The sequence below is a fragment of the Rhinoderma darwinii genome, chromosome 4 (genome assembly GCF_050947455.1).
Source record: "Rhinoderma darwinii isolate aRhiDar2 chromosome 4, aRhiDar2.hap1, whole genome shotgun sequence".
Lineage (NCBI taxonomy): Eukaryota > Metazoa > Chordata > Amphibia > Anura > Rhinodermatidae > Rhinoderma > Rhinoderma darwinii.
This window is the reverse complement of record NC_134690.1, coordinates 265923873-265938448: the sequence shown is the minus strand read 5'-3', so window position 1 is coordinate 265938448 and position 14576 is coordinate 265923873. Positions and strand designations below refer to the sequence as shown.

Below are 14576 nucleotides of genomic sequence, written 5' to 3'. Positions count from 1 at the left end.
TTGGGGGTCCCAGCGATGAGACTATTATCTATCCCGTGGATTTTTGATAAATGTCGATTCCGGCAATGCCCCTTTAAAAGTTTTTCTTTCCACTAGGCACATTTATAATCTATCCACAGAATAGGTGATAAATGAATGATCTCTGGGACCCCCACCACTGGGACCTTCTCCTCATTGTATCATCAATGTGAAAATAGATTGTGAATGGTGCGGCGGTAGCGCTTGTGCACTGTCGCTCCATTCAATGTCTATGGGTCTGACGGATATAGCAGAGTACGACCTCCGCTCCATTTATGGGATTTGGTGGAAGTCTTAGTAGTGGAGTCCCCAGTGATGATACATTTATCACCTATCCTCTGGATAGCTAATAAATGTGCTTAGTAGTAAACACCTTTAATACCACATGTATTATTAGAATTTAAATAAGAGACAAAAAGTTAAAAAAAATATATATATTTCTTTTTAAGACTACCTTTTAGTAGTGCCCTGAAAGTGTGACAATCAGGGCTGTGCTTGGTCTAGCTAAACCCAACCATTCTGTCTCAAGACAGTTGTCAGTGCCGATGCCTCTATTGTATACATAGCGCTCATCTTGTAAAAGCTACTGGAAGCAGACAGGACATTTAGTGACAGCAGCAGAATGCAGAGGGCTAAAATGATTTGTGGTGGTCACCCAAAGCATTCTTGGATTGATACTATTAACAACCTAGGCACATTCTAATGATATTTTATTGTTCAGAAACCCACAAGAGACCGCAGCGGCATCAGATATGATTACAGGTGAGGAAACTATGGTTCGATATGGCTTTCTACAAGCGTAGTGATAGGTGGCTTTATCTGAGCAGTCAGCCTTTTTGTGACTATAGCATTAATCACATGACCGCACTGACACTATATTGAGGTTATCCAATTGCATTCAAATGAATGCTGCCTTATCCTACAGCTATTTTGGTACCATAGGTATTTTCATAGCAGTTCCCCATTGTGGGGGCGACACCTGCATGACTCAATGGGCTACCTAGCTCACATCACTAAAGTCATGATATGTAAAGGATAGAAATGATCTAATACTCTGCGGTTGGAGTCTATATGCCCACTCGATTTTCCTATGAACGGCCAGGGTTATTACATTTTCGGGGGCGGGTCTCTGCAGATACAATACACACCTACCGATGGCATAGTATCTGGCATCTAACGCAACTATGTCAAATTAATTTTCAGTTTTCCCTAATATCAGAAGACTTAGGCTGGGTTTACACGGGAGTTTTTTGCAGGAGGAAAATCTGCCTTAAAATTCCATTTGGAATTTTGAGGCAGATTTTCCTCTGCCTGCACGCCGATTTTCACAGCGTTTTTCGCCTGCGGCCATTGAGCGCCACGGCCATAAAACGCCACGAAATACGCTTTCTCTGCCTCCCATTGATGTCAATAGGAGTTCAGAGGCGTAAACGCCCGAAGATAGTGCATGTTCCTTCTTTTTCCCGCGAGCCGATTTTTCCGCTCGCGGGAAAAACGCCTACGCCTCCCATTGAAATCGATGGCAGGCATTTTCGGCGCGTCAAAAAACTTGGCAAAAAAACTGTGTGATCTCCCCCTTATGTACACGTAACCTGGTGGTTTGGTTGTATAAAAAATAAATAAATATTTCTTCAACAGAGCTAAATAACTTATGGTAACAGTAAATATAATTTTATACCTCTGCCTTTGACCAAATCTTCCAGTCCAAGAGCAGGTGTTCTAGTAATCGAACATCTTGTATCACTGCAGTCGTTTCATAATTTAGGCAAAAACTTTCATTTTCACTTGTATGGAGTAACCATTCACCAGTGCATCCTTTAAGAATAGTCTGAAGTATAAACAGATGACAAATATATACAATGAATAATTCCTCAGAAAACATTCATGGATAGAATAGTAAATATAAATACAGAAAAAATAAATGTTAGGACGCACAAAAATATCATAACTGAAATAATAAAATAAAACTGTCTATTATAATTATTAGATGCTAAAAAGGGTATATGTAATCTGCCAAAGTAACAAGTACAAACAGTTTCTCTGTTTCATAAACGGGAAAAATATGGAGATCACTATGGTACAAACATAATAAAAATTGGTTTAAAAATGTAGAGTATCTAAAACATAAACATGTTTTTTAAATGGTAACTACTTATAGTTGTAAGTGAAACTCCGCACACATTTTCACGCTTAGAGTAGTTTTTGCTTCTATACATTTCAGTAGCCATAACTTTTTTCTTTTTTCATTGACGTGGCTATATACAGTGCATTTGGAAAATCTTCAGACCCTTTCCCTTTTTTCACATTTTGTTATATTGAGGCCTTGTGCTAAAATTAAAAAAAAATGCACTTTTCCCCCCATCATTCTGCACTAAATACGCCATACTGACAAAGTGAAAACAGAATTTTAGAAATTTTTACAAATTTATTAAAAGTGAAAAAAACACAAATTTCGCATGGACATAAGTATTCAGACCTTTTACTATGAAACTTGAAATTTAGCTCTGGAGGCCTCTCATTTCTCAAGATTATCTTTGAAATGTTTCTACACCTTGATTGGAGTCCACCTGTGGTAAATTCATTTGAATAGATATGATTTGGAAAAAGACACCCCGCTGTCTATATAAGGTCTCACAGCTCACAATGCATATCAGAGCAAAAACCAAGCCATGAGGAGGAAAGAACTGCCTGTAGAGCTCAGAGACAGGATTAAGTGGAACCTTAGGGGAGGAGAAAAAAAAAAAAGAAAAGTACACAGCGCCACATGGTGCAAGATAAACCTGATGGATAAGGTAGAACAAATATGAAGGAAGGTGATAGCGCTCACCTTTACAGGTTGTACAAGTCAGGTACAACACTGATGTAAGCATGTAAGAATTTAAACAAACAGCTGCTGCTCCCCAATCCAGATGCCGGTAACATGGAAACGTGGTACCGCAATGTAATAGTAGAATTGGAAGAAAAATGTATGGATATACAGGGGAGCGCTACTAGTAAGTTAACGGTTTTGAGCTTTTGCCTTTTTTTTGGGCTGCTCTGGATTTTTTAATCATGTTTGGCTTATTACTTAAGATGTCTCTCTGCACTGTTTGTTCTTCCTTGGCCTGACGAAGACACATGTCCTGTGTTGAAACGCGTTGCCTATATTTAATAAATCAAGGAATTTACCATTGTTAACCGTTTACTTACTAGTAGCGCTCCCCTGTGTATCCATACAGGATTGAGTGGAGGCACAGATCTGGAGACGGGGAAAAAAAAACATTTTATGCTGCACGGAAAGTTTCCAAGAGCACAATGGCCTCCATAATTCTTAAATGGGAGAAGTTTGGAACAACCAGGATTTTTCCTAGAGCTGGCCGCCCTACTAAACTAAGTAATTGGGGGGAAAGGGCCTTGGTAAGAGGTGACCAAGAACTCAATGGTCCCTCTGGCTGAGCTCTAAAGATCCTGTGTGCAGATGGGAGAAACGTCCAGAAGGTCAACCATCACTGCAGAACGCCACCAATCTCAAATTTAGCCTCCGAAGAACAGATCCGCCTCATCCTGAGAAATTGCCCAACTGGGACAGCCTTGACCGTGGAGTATGCATGTGCCGACGTGGCATGCAACAGGGAATTTGTTGACGTCTCCTTTCTAAACACATCGGTCTGTAGCACCCCATCGGTTGCTTGTCCACGGTCAAGGCTGTCCCAGTTGGGCAAATTCTTAGGATGAGGTGGATCTGTTCTACGGAGGCTAAATTTGAGAACCAATCTAAGGACCTAGAATGAAGATTTAGGGAAAGAGAGTATAGTCATAGATGCATTAAAAATGGATACAGGCGAGCCAAAAATACAGCACGGAAAACTCTGCTACACCCCGCAGGGACTGGGAACAGATTGAAGGATAAGAACATCATCAGATTTATATCAACTTTCAATAACCAAATGGCAATTGATGCGGTCAGTTCTGAAAAAACATTGGCCCATACTGCAGACAGAACAGGCATTCTCGACTACCCTGCCAGAAAATCCCCAGATGACAGCTAGGAGGAGTAAGAATCTCAAGGATATATTAGTCAAAAGCCACTATGTTCCCAAACAGTTGAGCCCTTTTCAACAAGGGGCCCTACTCAGGGCTGTTACCCCTGTGGTGACTGCGTCACCTGCGCAAACATAATTCGAGCAACTACCTTCGAATCTGTAGGTGGTGGTCGGACCTTTAAGATCCTACAATATATATCATGCAGTACCACCTTCGTGATTTACTATGCCACATGCACTTGCCCTAAAGTTTGTGGGTTTAACATCCAGACAATTGAGAATTCGTGTTCGTGAACACGTCAGGGATATAGTGGCTGCAAAGGAAATTAAGGATTTAATTTTGTTAAAAACTATTCCCAAACATTTCAAGTTATACCACGGGTGTAACCCCAAAACCTTTAAGGTTATGGGAATTGACAGAGTGCACTGTGGTGTCAGAGGAGGAGATGCGAAGACCCTACTAGCCCAAAAGGAGCGTAGATGGATTACAACCCTAGGCACTATGACCCCCTTGGGTTTAAATGAAAAATTTAGCTTTGCAGCGTTCCTTTATTGTCTCTGCCTTTTTAATTTCATTTTTAATATTTCTATAATAAAGTGCTTACTGTTTTATTTCTGTCTATACCCAGATTCGGACTTTAACTAATCATGATAGCTCTTTTTGGGCTTTATGACGAATATGTGACCGTGTCATCAGCATGGATTCAGGAATGACTTCGGAAAGAATTAATTGAAGAATCATTTAAATAATCCTTTTTTCCAATTAGCATGAAGTTGTAACCTTCAGTGTTACGTAGTGTTTTTTGATCGATTTATTGAGATATGTGTGGTTATTATATACATGGGTCAGTCGATGCAGTAATTTTATTACATTACTTATTGGTTTATATGGATTCTTCTTTTTCATGTCTTTTTTTTTTGTCTTTTTATGTGCTTTTTATGTGCTTTTTTGGGACCTTAACACTGTTGTTTTATTTGCGAACAATGTATCGCCTTACTCACTTTTGTATATTGTCTTATAAACCACATAGTTATTTCTAATGTATCACTGTTTATTTCTCACTTTTACTTAATTTGTACTGTACCTTTTCAGTTGCTGTACTTTATTTATGTTACACTTTCTTTTTGTACCTATAATTTAATTCCCACCCGTTCACATTACACACTGCTCCGGTAGTTACTATTTAACTTTTTTCACTAATTTTGGTATCTTTTAGCTACACCCAGTTTTGGCTATTGATGTATAGTCTGATCCCATTTCCAACCATTTCACTATAAACCACACAGATAAAGAAATATTTATTTTACATTCATTAAGATTGAATTCACATCTAGTCTGACATTTTTATATACTTACGTCCTGTACCAGTGCTGGGGTTGCGCATGAGCAGCGATGTGGGACGCTGACTCCCCCAATTGGCCGTCAACTATTCCTCTCTGCGCCTGCGTTGTTTCCCTAGTGACACGTCCTGGGATTAACTAATGCACGGGCGAGTGATGACGCCTGATGGCGGTATTCTCTCGTTCTCACCGAAATCGCGCGCATGCGCCGTATTGACCAGTTCCTATTGACCGTAAGTAGATCATCCGACTACTGCTGTCCGTCATTTAAACCGGGTATTGACACAGAAGAGGCACCCCTTGAGAAAGCTAAACTTGCAAAACGCGCGTCGGGGCGCTACCTCACCTTCTGGGTCACGTAATTACGCCATATAGCATGGGTAAGTCTCCTACCAATCACTCTTTAGGTTTTACATGTGTTTACCTAAATCTCTACCGCTCATAATTGCATTCAAGTCTTATGTTGACTTTTCTACCTATCTTTATTACAAGAGGCGGGCTTATACTTGGTGTAGGTTGATGTGGCACTTTGACTGTTAGTGCTCACCCTTGGCCTTGGCAGCAAAGATCATGTTATTTACTCATGTTTTATATACTATACCTGTACTTTCCATTGTACATGTTGTTACAGTGTGCATATAAATGGTGGTTCAGATACTTAGTTTTTATATACAAGGGTAACTTGTTTCATTGTATCCTTTGTTGGGGATACGGTGATGCGAATGTTTGTTACATTTGTAACATGGCTTTTATCATCAGAAGATTTCATACAAGAGCATTTTCAGCAGTTTTTAAATAGATTAGTTAGCTTTATAAGCGTTTATAGTGTGTTTTCAAATTTGCACTTATAAAGTTTGTTTTTAATTTTAGTAGACAGAGAGTTAGACAGATATTCCATTAAGTTGATATCTATTTTTCACTTCTATATTTATTAATTTTTAAATATATTATATTAAAATATCGTCAAAAATGTTTATTATTATTTTTATTATATTTGTTATTTCTGTTATTTTAAATTTTTATGTTGTTTTATTAATTTTGTGTTTTTACATTTATCTTCAGTTTTTGTTTTGTATTGTTTTTGATTTTTATATATATTTATTGTTATTATTTTTATTATAATTAAATTATTGACCATTTTAACCCGTTAGTGACCGTCCCATCGTGTTTCTACGTCGGTCACTAACGGGCCTTATTCCGTTGCCATAGACTTTTTACGTCGCGGCATCGGAATAAGTTTACAGAGCAGGGAGCTGTCAAATCTCCCTGCTCTCAGCTGCTAGAGGCAGCTGAGGGCTGGGAGCGTCCCTGCTCTGCCGTGTGAGATCGATATTAGTATCGATCTCACACGTTTAACCCCTCAGATGCGGTGCTCAATAGCGAGCACCGCATCTGAGTGGTTTTGGAGAGAGGGAGGGAGCTCCCTCTCTCTCCCACCGACACCCGGCGATACGATCGCCGAGTGTCTGTGTCTCTAATGGCAGCCGGGGGTCTAATAAAGGCCCCCAGGTCTGCCTGGAGTGAATGCCTGCTAGATCATGCCGCAGGCATGACCTAGCAGATGCCTGTCCGTGTTAAACGGACAGGCAGTAATACACTGCAATACAAAAGTATTGCAGTGTATTATAAATGCGATCGGAGAATCGCATATTAAAGTCCCCTAGTGGGACTAGTAAAAAAGTGGAAAAAAAGTTGAATAAAGTTAATTTAAAAAAAAATGTGAAAAAAAATGAAAAACCCAGCTTTTCCCCTTACAAAATGCTTTACTATTAAAAAAACAAAATAAAGTAAAAAAGTTACACATATTTGGTATCGCCGCGTCCGTAACGACCCCGACTATAAATCTATTACATTATTTAACCCGCACGGTGAACGCCGTAAAAAATGTAATAAAAAAACTATGGAAAAATTGCTGTTTTCTGTGAATACGGACTTTAAAAAAATGTGATAAAAAGTGATCAAAAAGTCGCATCTATTCCAAAATGGTACCAATAAAAACTACAAGTCGTCCCGCAAAAAAAAAGCCCTCATACAACCGCATCGGCAAAAAAATAAAAACGTTACAGCTCTTCAAATATGAAGACACAAAAACAAATAATTTAGAAAAAAAAGCGTTTTTACTGTGTAAAAGTAGTAAAACATACAAAAACGATACAAATTTGGTATCGTTGCAATCGTAACAACCCGCTGAATAAAGTTATTGTGTTATTTATACCACACGGTAAACGGCGTAGATTTAGGACGCAAAAAAGAGTGGCGAAATTTCAGATTTTTTTCTATTCCCCCCCAAAAAAAAGTTAATAAAAGTTAATCAATAAATAATATGTACCTAAAAATGGTGCTATTAAAAAGTACAACTTGTCCCGCAAAAAACAAGACCTTATACAGCTATGTCGACACAAAAATAAAAACGTTATAGCTCTTGGAATGCGACGATTGAAAAACGTAAAAAATAGCCTGGTCATTAAGGGGTTACGTTTAAAAATAATTTTGATTACAGCATTATTATAAATTTTCATAGAAAATCATGTATGTATAGTGCAATATTGAAACACTATTAGGAGCATTAAAATGAAAATTCTTCTTTTTATAGTTCCATATTAATGTAATATGGGATGTTTTGTGATTATAGATATCACTGCTGGTTATGTGTCAATCCCATGATTGTATTTATTTATCTTTTTATTCTTTGTCTTTTTGTTTTTTAATTCTAATCGTTTATTATACCATTGACATGATTTTTGACATCATATTATGGCATAATTTTATAACATGACTAATTATTAGTCTTCTTATCCTTTTCGTTTTTTAGTCATTTGTTATATTATTAACATGATTTTTTACATCATATTTTGACAATTTTATAACGTGATTTTTTATATATATAATATAGGTAAGTTCAATGTATATTTGATAGAGTAAGTATTGGAGTGTCTCATATTTTAAAGGAAGCAACCGAAGTTGAAGGACTCATTGAGTCCACTTGGGATTGTTACAAATCCCTATGGGGGGATCCCACCCTACAATTTCAACAAGAATATGAGAGACTCATCAACTCAGGTGTAGAAGAAAGGGCTATTTCTGAAAGTGAGGCCAAGTATCTCTCAGTCAGGCATCCTATGCTACCAAAAATACATAAAAATATGGAACAGCCACCTGGCAGACCGATAGTGTCTGGCCAAGGATGTCTGACTGAGAGATGCAGTCAATGGCTAGACTTGGAATAACGCAATTTTGTATATAAATTACCCTCTTACACCAGGGATACAATGCAAATACTCCAGGAGCTTAACAATGCTAACTTGGATGAGGGAGAAATCCTAGTAACCCTGGATGTGGAGAGCCTCTATACGAACATCAGACACGACTTGGGTTGTAAAGCTGTGGATTTCTTTCTAGGTCGTGAATATAATTACAATCCCAATAGGAGGACTTTTGCTAATAAAATATTGAAGTTCATTCTAAGTAGGAATTACTTCGCGTTTGATTCTCGCTTCTTCCTACAAACCCAGGGAACGGCGATGGGAACAGCATGTGCACCCACTTTTGCCAATCTGTTCCTTGGGTGGTGGGAGGAAGAAATTGTTTTTGGCGAGCCCTTCCAGATGTATGTAGATAAGATCTCAATATGGCGTAGATATATTGATGATATCGTGTTCATCTGGAGGGGCTCGGAGGGCGAATTACACACTTTCATTGATGAACTTAACATCAATGAACTGAACTTAAAGTTGACCCTAAATTATAGCAAACATGAAGTAACGTTCCTAGATATTAAAATTGGAATTGATCATAATCATGATATCATCACGAACCTGTATAGAAAAGAGACAGCCACCAACAGTCTGCTCGATGCGAACAGTGCTCATCTCAAGAGAACCATTAGAGGAATCCCTAAAGGTGAATTCATAAGATTAAGGAGAAATTGCTCCACTTTTGAAAATTTTAAGAAAGGAGCAATAGATTTGAAAAAACGACTCAAGGACAGACATTATTCTGGACACTAGATAAAACAAGCGTATAATATTGCTCTTCGGACAGATAGACACACATTGCTGGTTGTGAAGGAAAAAGTGAAAAGTGAAAACACAGTGAGGTTTATTACCACACTGCATGAGAAGTGGCAAGAAATGAATAACATCATGGAAAAACATTGGCAGATTTTATTACTGGACGAAGATCTCAAACAACATCTGGGCACAACAATCTCCTCAGGATATAGGAAAATCAACACTATAGAACAACATATTGTTAAAAGTCATTTTTCTAGGGATTGTATAAAAAAGAAACAACACAAATACCCAGGTTTTTATCCATGTGGCTTATGTACAGCCTGTAAAATTCTCGAAAAAAAACAGGGTTTCAAGAATGGAACTGGAGGATACTATAAAATTCAGGAACATATCACCTGTGCCACTAAAGGGGTGATATACACTTTAAGATGTACGTGTAATTTATACTACGTGGGAAAGACTAAAAGAGAACTGAAAACCAGAATAAGGGAACACATTGGAAGCATAAAAAATTATGACAAATTGGAAATGGAGACTAAAAAACAGAACAAACTGTTTCAACCAACACCAGTCGCTAGACATTTCAAACATTGTCATAATCTCAATCTGAAAGAACTATCAGGTTGGGCCATATGCCACCTCACCACAGGAATTAGAGGTGGTGATGTGGATTCCATACTGCTAAAAGAGGAGAGTAAGTGGATTTTTAAAATGAACTCTGTGAGCCCAAGTGGACTCAATGAGTCCTTCAACTTCGGTTGCTTCCTTTAAAATATGAGACACTCCAATACTTACTCCATCAAATATACATTGAACTTGCCTATATTATATATATAAAAAATCACGTTATAAAATTATGTCAAAATATGAGGTCAAAAATCATGTCAATGGTATAATAAACGATTAGAATTAAAAAACAAAAAGACAAAGAATAAAAAGATAAATAAATACAATCATGGGATTGACACATAACCAGCAGTGATATCTATTATCACAAAACATCCCATATTAAATTAATATGGAACTATAAAAAGAAGAATTTTAATTTTAATGCTCCTAATAGTGTTTCAATATTGCACTATACATACATGATTTTCTATGAAAATTTATAATAATGCTGTAATCAAAATTATTTTTAAACTTAAAATGGTCAATAATTTAATTATAATAAAAATAATAACAATATATATAAAAATCAAAAACAATACAAAACAAAAAATTAAGATAAACGTAAAAACACAAAGTTAATAAAACATAAAAATGTAAAATAACAGAAATAACAAATATAATAAAAATAATAAACATTTTTGACAATATTTTAATATAATATATTTAGAAATTAATAAATATAGAAGTGAAAAATAGATATCAACTTAATGGAATATCTGTCTAACTCTCTGTCTACTAAAATTAAAAACAAACTTTATAAGTGCAAATTTGAAAACACACTATAAACGCTTATAAATCTAACTAATCTATTTAAAAACTGCTGAAAATGCTCTTGTATGAAATCTGATGATAAAAGTCATGTTACAAATGTAAGAAACATTCACATCACCGTATCCCCAACAAAGGATACAATGAAACAAGTTACCCTTTGAGTTGATTGGCTAGAACCAATGTCAGTCAAATCTGGCCTATAAAAAGCACCAGAAACAAAATGCTCCTGCCCCCGGAAGAAGCTGACTCAGTTCAGTGAAACGTACGTCAGGACTATACCGACCCTGATAGTAGGGAAAGATAACTGAGGGAGAGATTAGTTCAATGATAAATAAAAAACTAATCCTACCGCATCTAGAGGTTCGCCCCTGACATAGTGGGAACGAACGAGAGTAGTGGCGATATCACTACACGCCACTTAGCCGTCGAGTGCTGATGATGTTGCGGCACTCACGGCTGATACTCCGAATAATGCAGGCGTAATACAGCCAGCAATCTTTAAACCCCACCAGTCAGTAGTTTGACTACCAACGGGCAGTCTGTCTGAACGCAGCGAAAGCTGTTATCCTAGCGCTGCTGCTCAACTAGAGATCGGAGCGGCAACGCTGGGAACATACATAACAAAGACGCACTCGGTGACCAGTCAGCTGTTCACTGAGACAGGCTATAACCATTTGCGGTGTGCACACGCAGGGGATATCACTGTCACAATACAAACCCTCGGAGCACTCCCTCTCTTATTTCCATTGAAGGAGAAAAGCCACAAACAGGCCGCCTAACCAATGGAATTTGAAAATAATACAATTAAGGAATCTGTAATAAAGTTGTGAAAGTATTACAGTACTAATACACTTTATATATATCTAATAATAAAAATAATTAAAAAATGTGGCAATAAAAGGGGACATTGCACAGCAAAATCTTTCTCCTATTACACTAGTCGGTATCAATATAATTAATTGAAGGCGACATTTGACCCACCGTGCTCTACTTTTCCTTCTTTCCCCATACCTACAAATTCTATGAATCAATAGGTGGTGTACACCAGAGCATGGAAGGACAATAAATGTAATTAAGTAATAATATGAAATAAAATTGGAGGCTCTACTCTAATAATGTATATATATATATATATATATATATATATATATATATATATATACACACACACACACACACATATATACTCACACACACGAGGCATGTATACACACACGAGGCATGTATACACACACGAGGCATGTATACATGTGTATACACACACGAGGCATGTATACATGTATATACACACGCACAGGTATATATATATATATATATACATATATATATATACATATACACACACACACACATATATAAACACACACACACACGGCATGTATATATATATATATATATATATATATATATATATATACATATACATATACACACACACACACACACACACACACACACACACACACACACACACACACACACACACACACACACAGAGTACAGATAATGTAGATGTTACCTGCAGTCCTACGTAACACCACAGATAACACACAGGGATAGCTCTGTGAGTACAGATAATATTATAGCGTTATATATATATATATATATATATTTATATTACACACACACACACACACACACACACACACACAGAAAAAAAATATACAGAGACATATATACACATATAGACACACACATACTGGAACATATACACACAGACATATGTAAACAGAAAGGAACTTACATCTCTCCTTGCTGCACAGGCTTCGTGCAGGACGGGCTGTGGGCAGAACTTCCTTTTCTGCTTCCTCCATTTATGTAAGGAGGAGCAGAGAAAATAGAGTTCAAACAGCCTGCACAGTGGCACCCCCTACAAGCTGGGAGGCTGCAGTGTCCTGTGCACCCGCACATGTCGCACACCCCTAAGGCCGGCCCACGTTTTAATACATAAACAGATTACAGATAGGCCATCCTTCGTGCATACACCTAAAACCCCCACATTAAAAACCCTTTGGATTAATCAGATTTCACCTTTTTCCACACCTCTTTGGGTCCCTCCAAATCAACCACATATACACCCGAGAGGTAATCGTGCTATACACGGCTCTAACATGACAAGAGCTCTTTTCTATCAGTAAATATGTACCAGTCTCTAAACACTTTAGCCATGAGTTACAGTACTATATAATACATATATTCACTAGAAAAAAATAAATATTACCAATAAAATACAATAACAGTCCCAATTAGGGTCGCCACGATACCAGAATTTGGACTGATAGCGAAACTTTGTGTAGTATTGAGATTCTTGATACCAAAACAATACTTTGCCAGCAATAATAATTTTTAAAAAAACATTCTCAATTTTCTGATGTGAGGCCCGTTGTGTGATGAATTTTAAACGGTCATGTGCCGAACATTAATAGCAATTAACCCCATCATGTTTCTCAGTCATAATGGACAACATTGGGTTAATGTGTGAGGTACATGATCGGGTAAGTTATTATTAATGTGAGGCACATGGAGGTTCACAATTCATAATACCTCGTGCCTCACATTAATAGGTGAAAGAAAGCATTTTTTTTTTTTTTTTTTTACAGCGTACACATGATAAATGACGCTATAAATTTGTTGTGCAGGTTATTACGGTCGTGACTATATCAAATGTGTATATTTTATTTATTGAGACTTATTTTAAAATGTTTATTGTAAAACAAATGTACGTGTGTGCATAATTTTTTTTTACTTTTTTATTTTCAAACTTTAACGTACTGGCATATATCTATATGTCAGTACAGTAGCATGTATACTGATAGTACACAGGCCATTGTTAGGACATACCTAAGTATGCCCTAATAACAGGAAACATGGTTAGACAGCCATGGGGTCCTTCATTGGACCTTGGGCTGTCTGCCCACCTGCAACGCAACCCAAGGGGAAACCTTCTACTCATTTTCCCCTTGAATGCTGCGGTCAGCTTTGATCGCAGTATTCAAGGGAATAGCGGTGGCGATCCGAGGTTTCTCTGATCTCTGCCGTTAGAGCGGGGCTGTGGCTGTGTAATACAGCCATTGCCCCGCTCCTGACAACTAGTGTGCGCTCGCGGTCAACATGATGTGATGCGGCCGGTTCTGCAACAATGAGCGTCGGCACTGAAGACAGAACATGGGGATGTTTTGCAGTAACGCCCACCATGTTCTCTGTCTTCAGTACTGGCACTTATTAGTGCAGCGCCGGCAGCATCACATCATGCTGACCGCGAATGAACACTTGTCAGGAGCGGGCAATGGCTGCAGCCGCAGACCGGCTCGAACAAAATTCATGTGTTATACTACTAAGATGTGGGGCCGCTTACAGCATCGGAGTATTGATATTTCGATGCACCGGGAAACCCTAGTCCCAATATGTCTACTATAGTGCAATCGCATTAAAACTTCAACCTTGTGTTATAAATATGTTTGTATAAGTATGCTTATATTAGACGCAAATAGTCATTGCTGCAGGTTACATATCCTACTGATCCTAAGACAGACATTGCTCTCAAAATGCGTATAGGAGTGGACCCGCTATAAATAAGCAATAAGAACTCAAGTTCATCCCTTCTCGATCAATTATACATCATTCATTGCTGGATTAATTATAACCCACAATGCCATTTGTCAGTAAATAAACATCTAGCCCTTTTTTAAATGCTGTCATAGTATCCTCCATTACTACCTCTTGGTGTAGGGCATTCCATAGT

At 37.6% G+C, this 14576-nt stretch overlaps 1 protein-coding gene across 4 annotated transcripts in view; it reads right to left on the bottom strand.

Annotated features, from left to right (window-relative positions):
- LYST (lysosomal trafficking regulator) overlaps window positions 1-14576 on the bottom strand; it is a 342444-nt gene that overhangs the window by 189101 nt on the left and 138767 nt on the right. For all 4 annotated transcript variants that reach the window (XM_075862446.1, XM_075862448.1, XM_075862447.1 and 1 more), the window contains exon 19: window positions 1697-1846. In XM_075862446.1, coding sequence (XP_075718561.1) covers window positions 1697-1846 — 150 coding nt within the window. The remainder of the gene's footprint in view (window positions 1-1696; window positions 1847-14576) is intronic.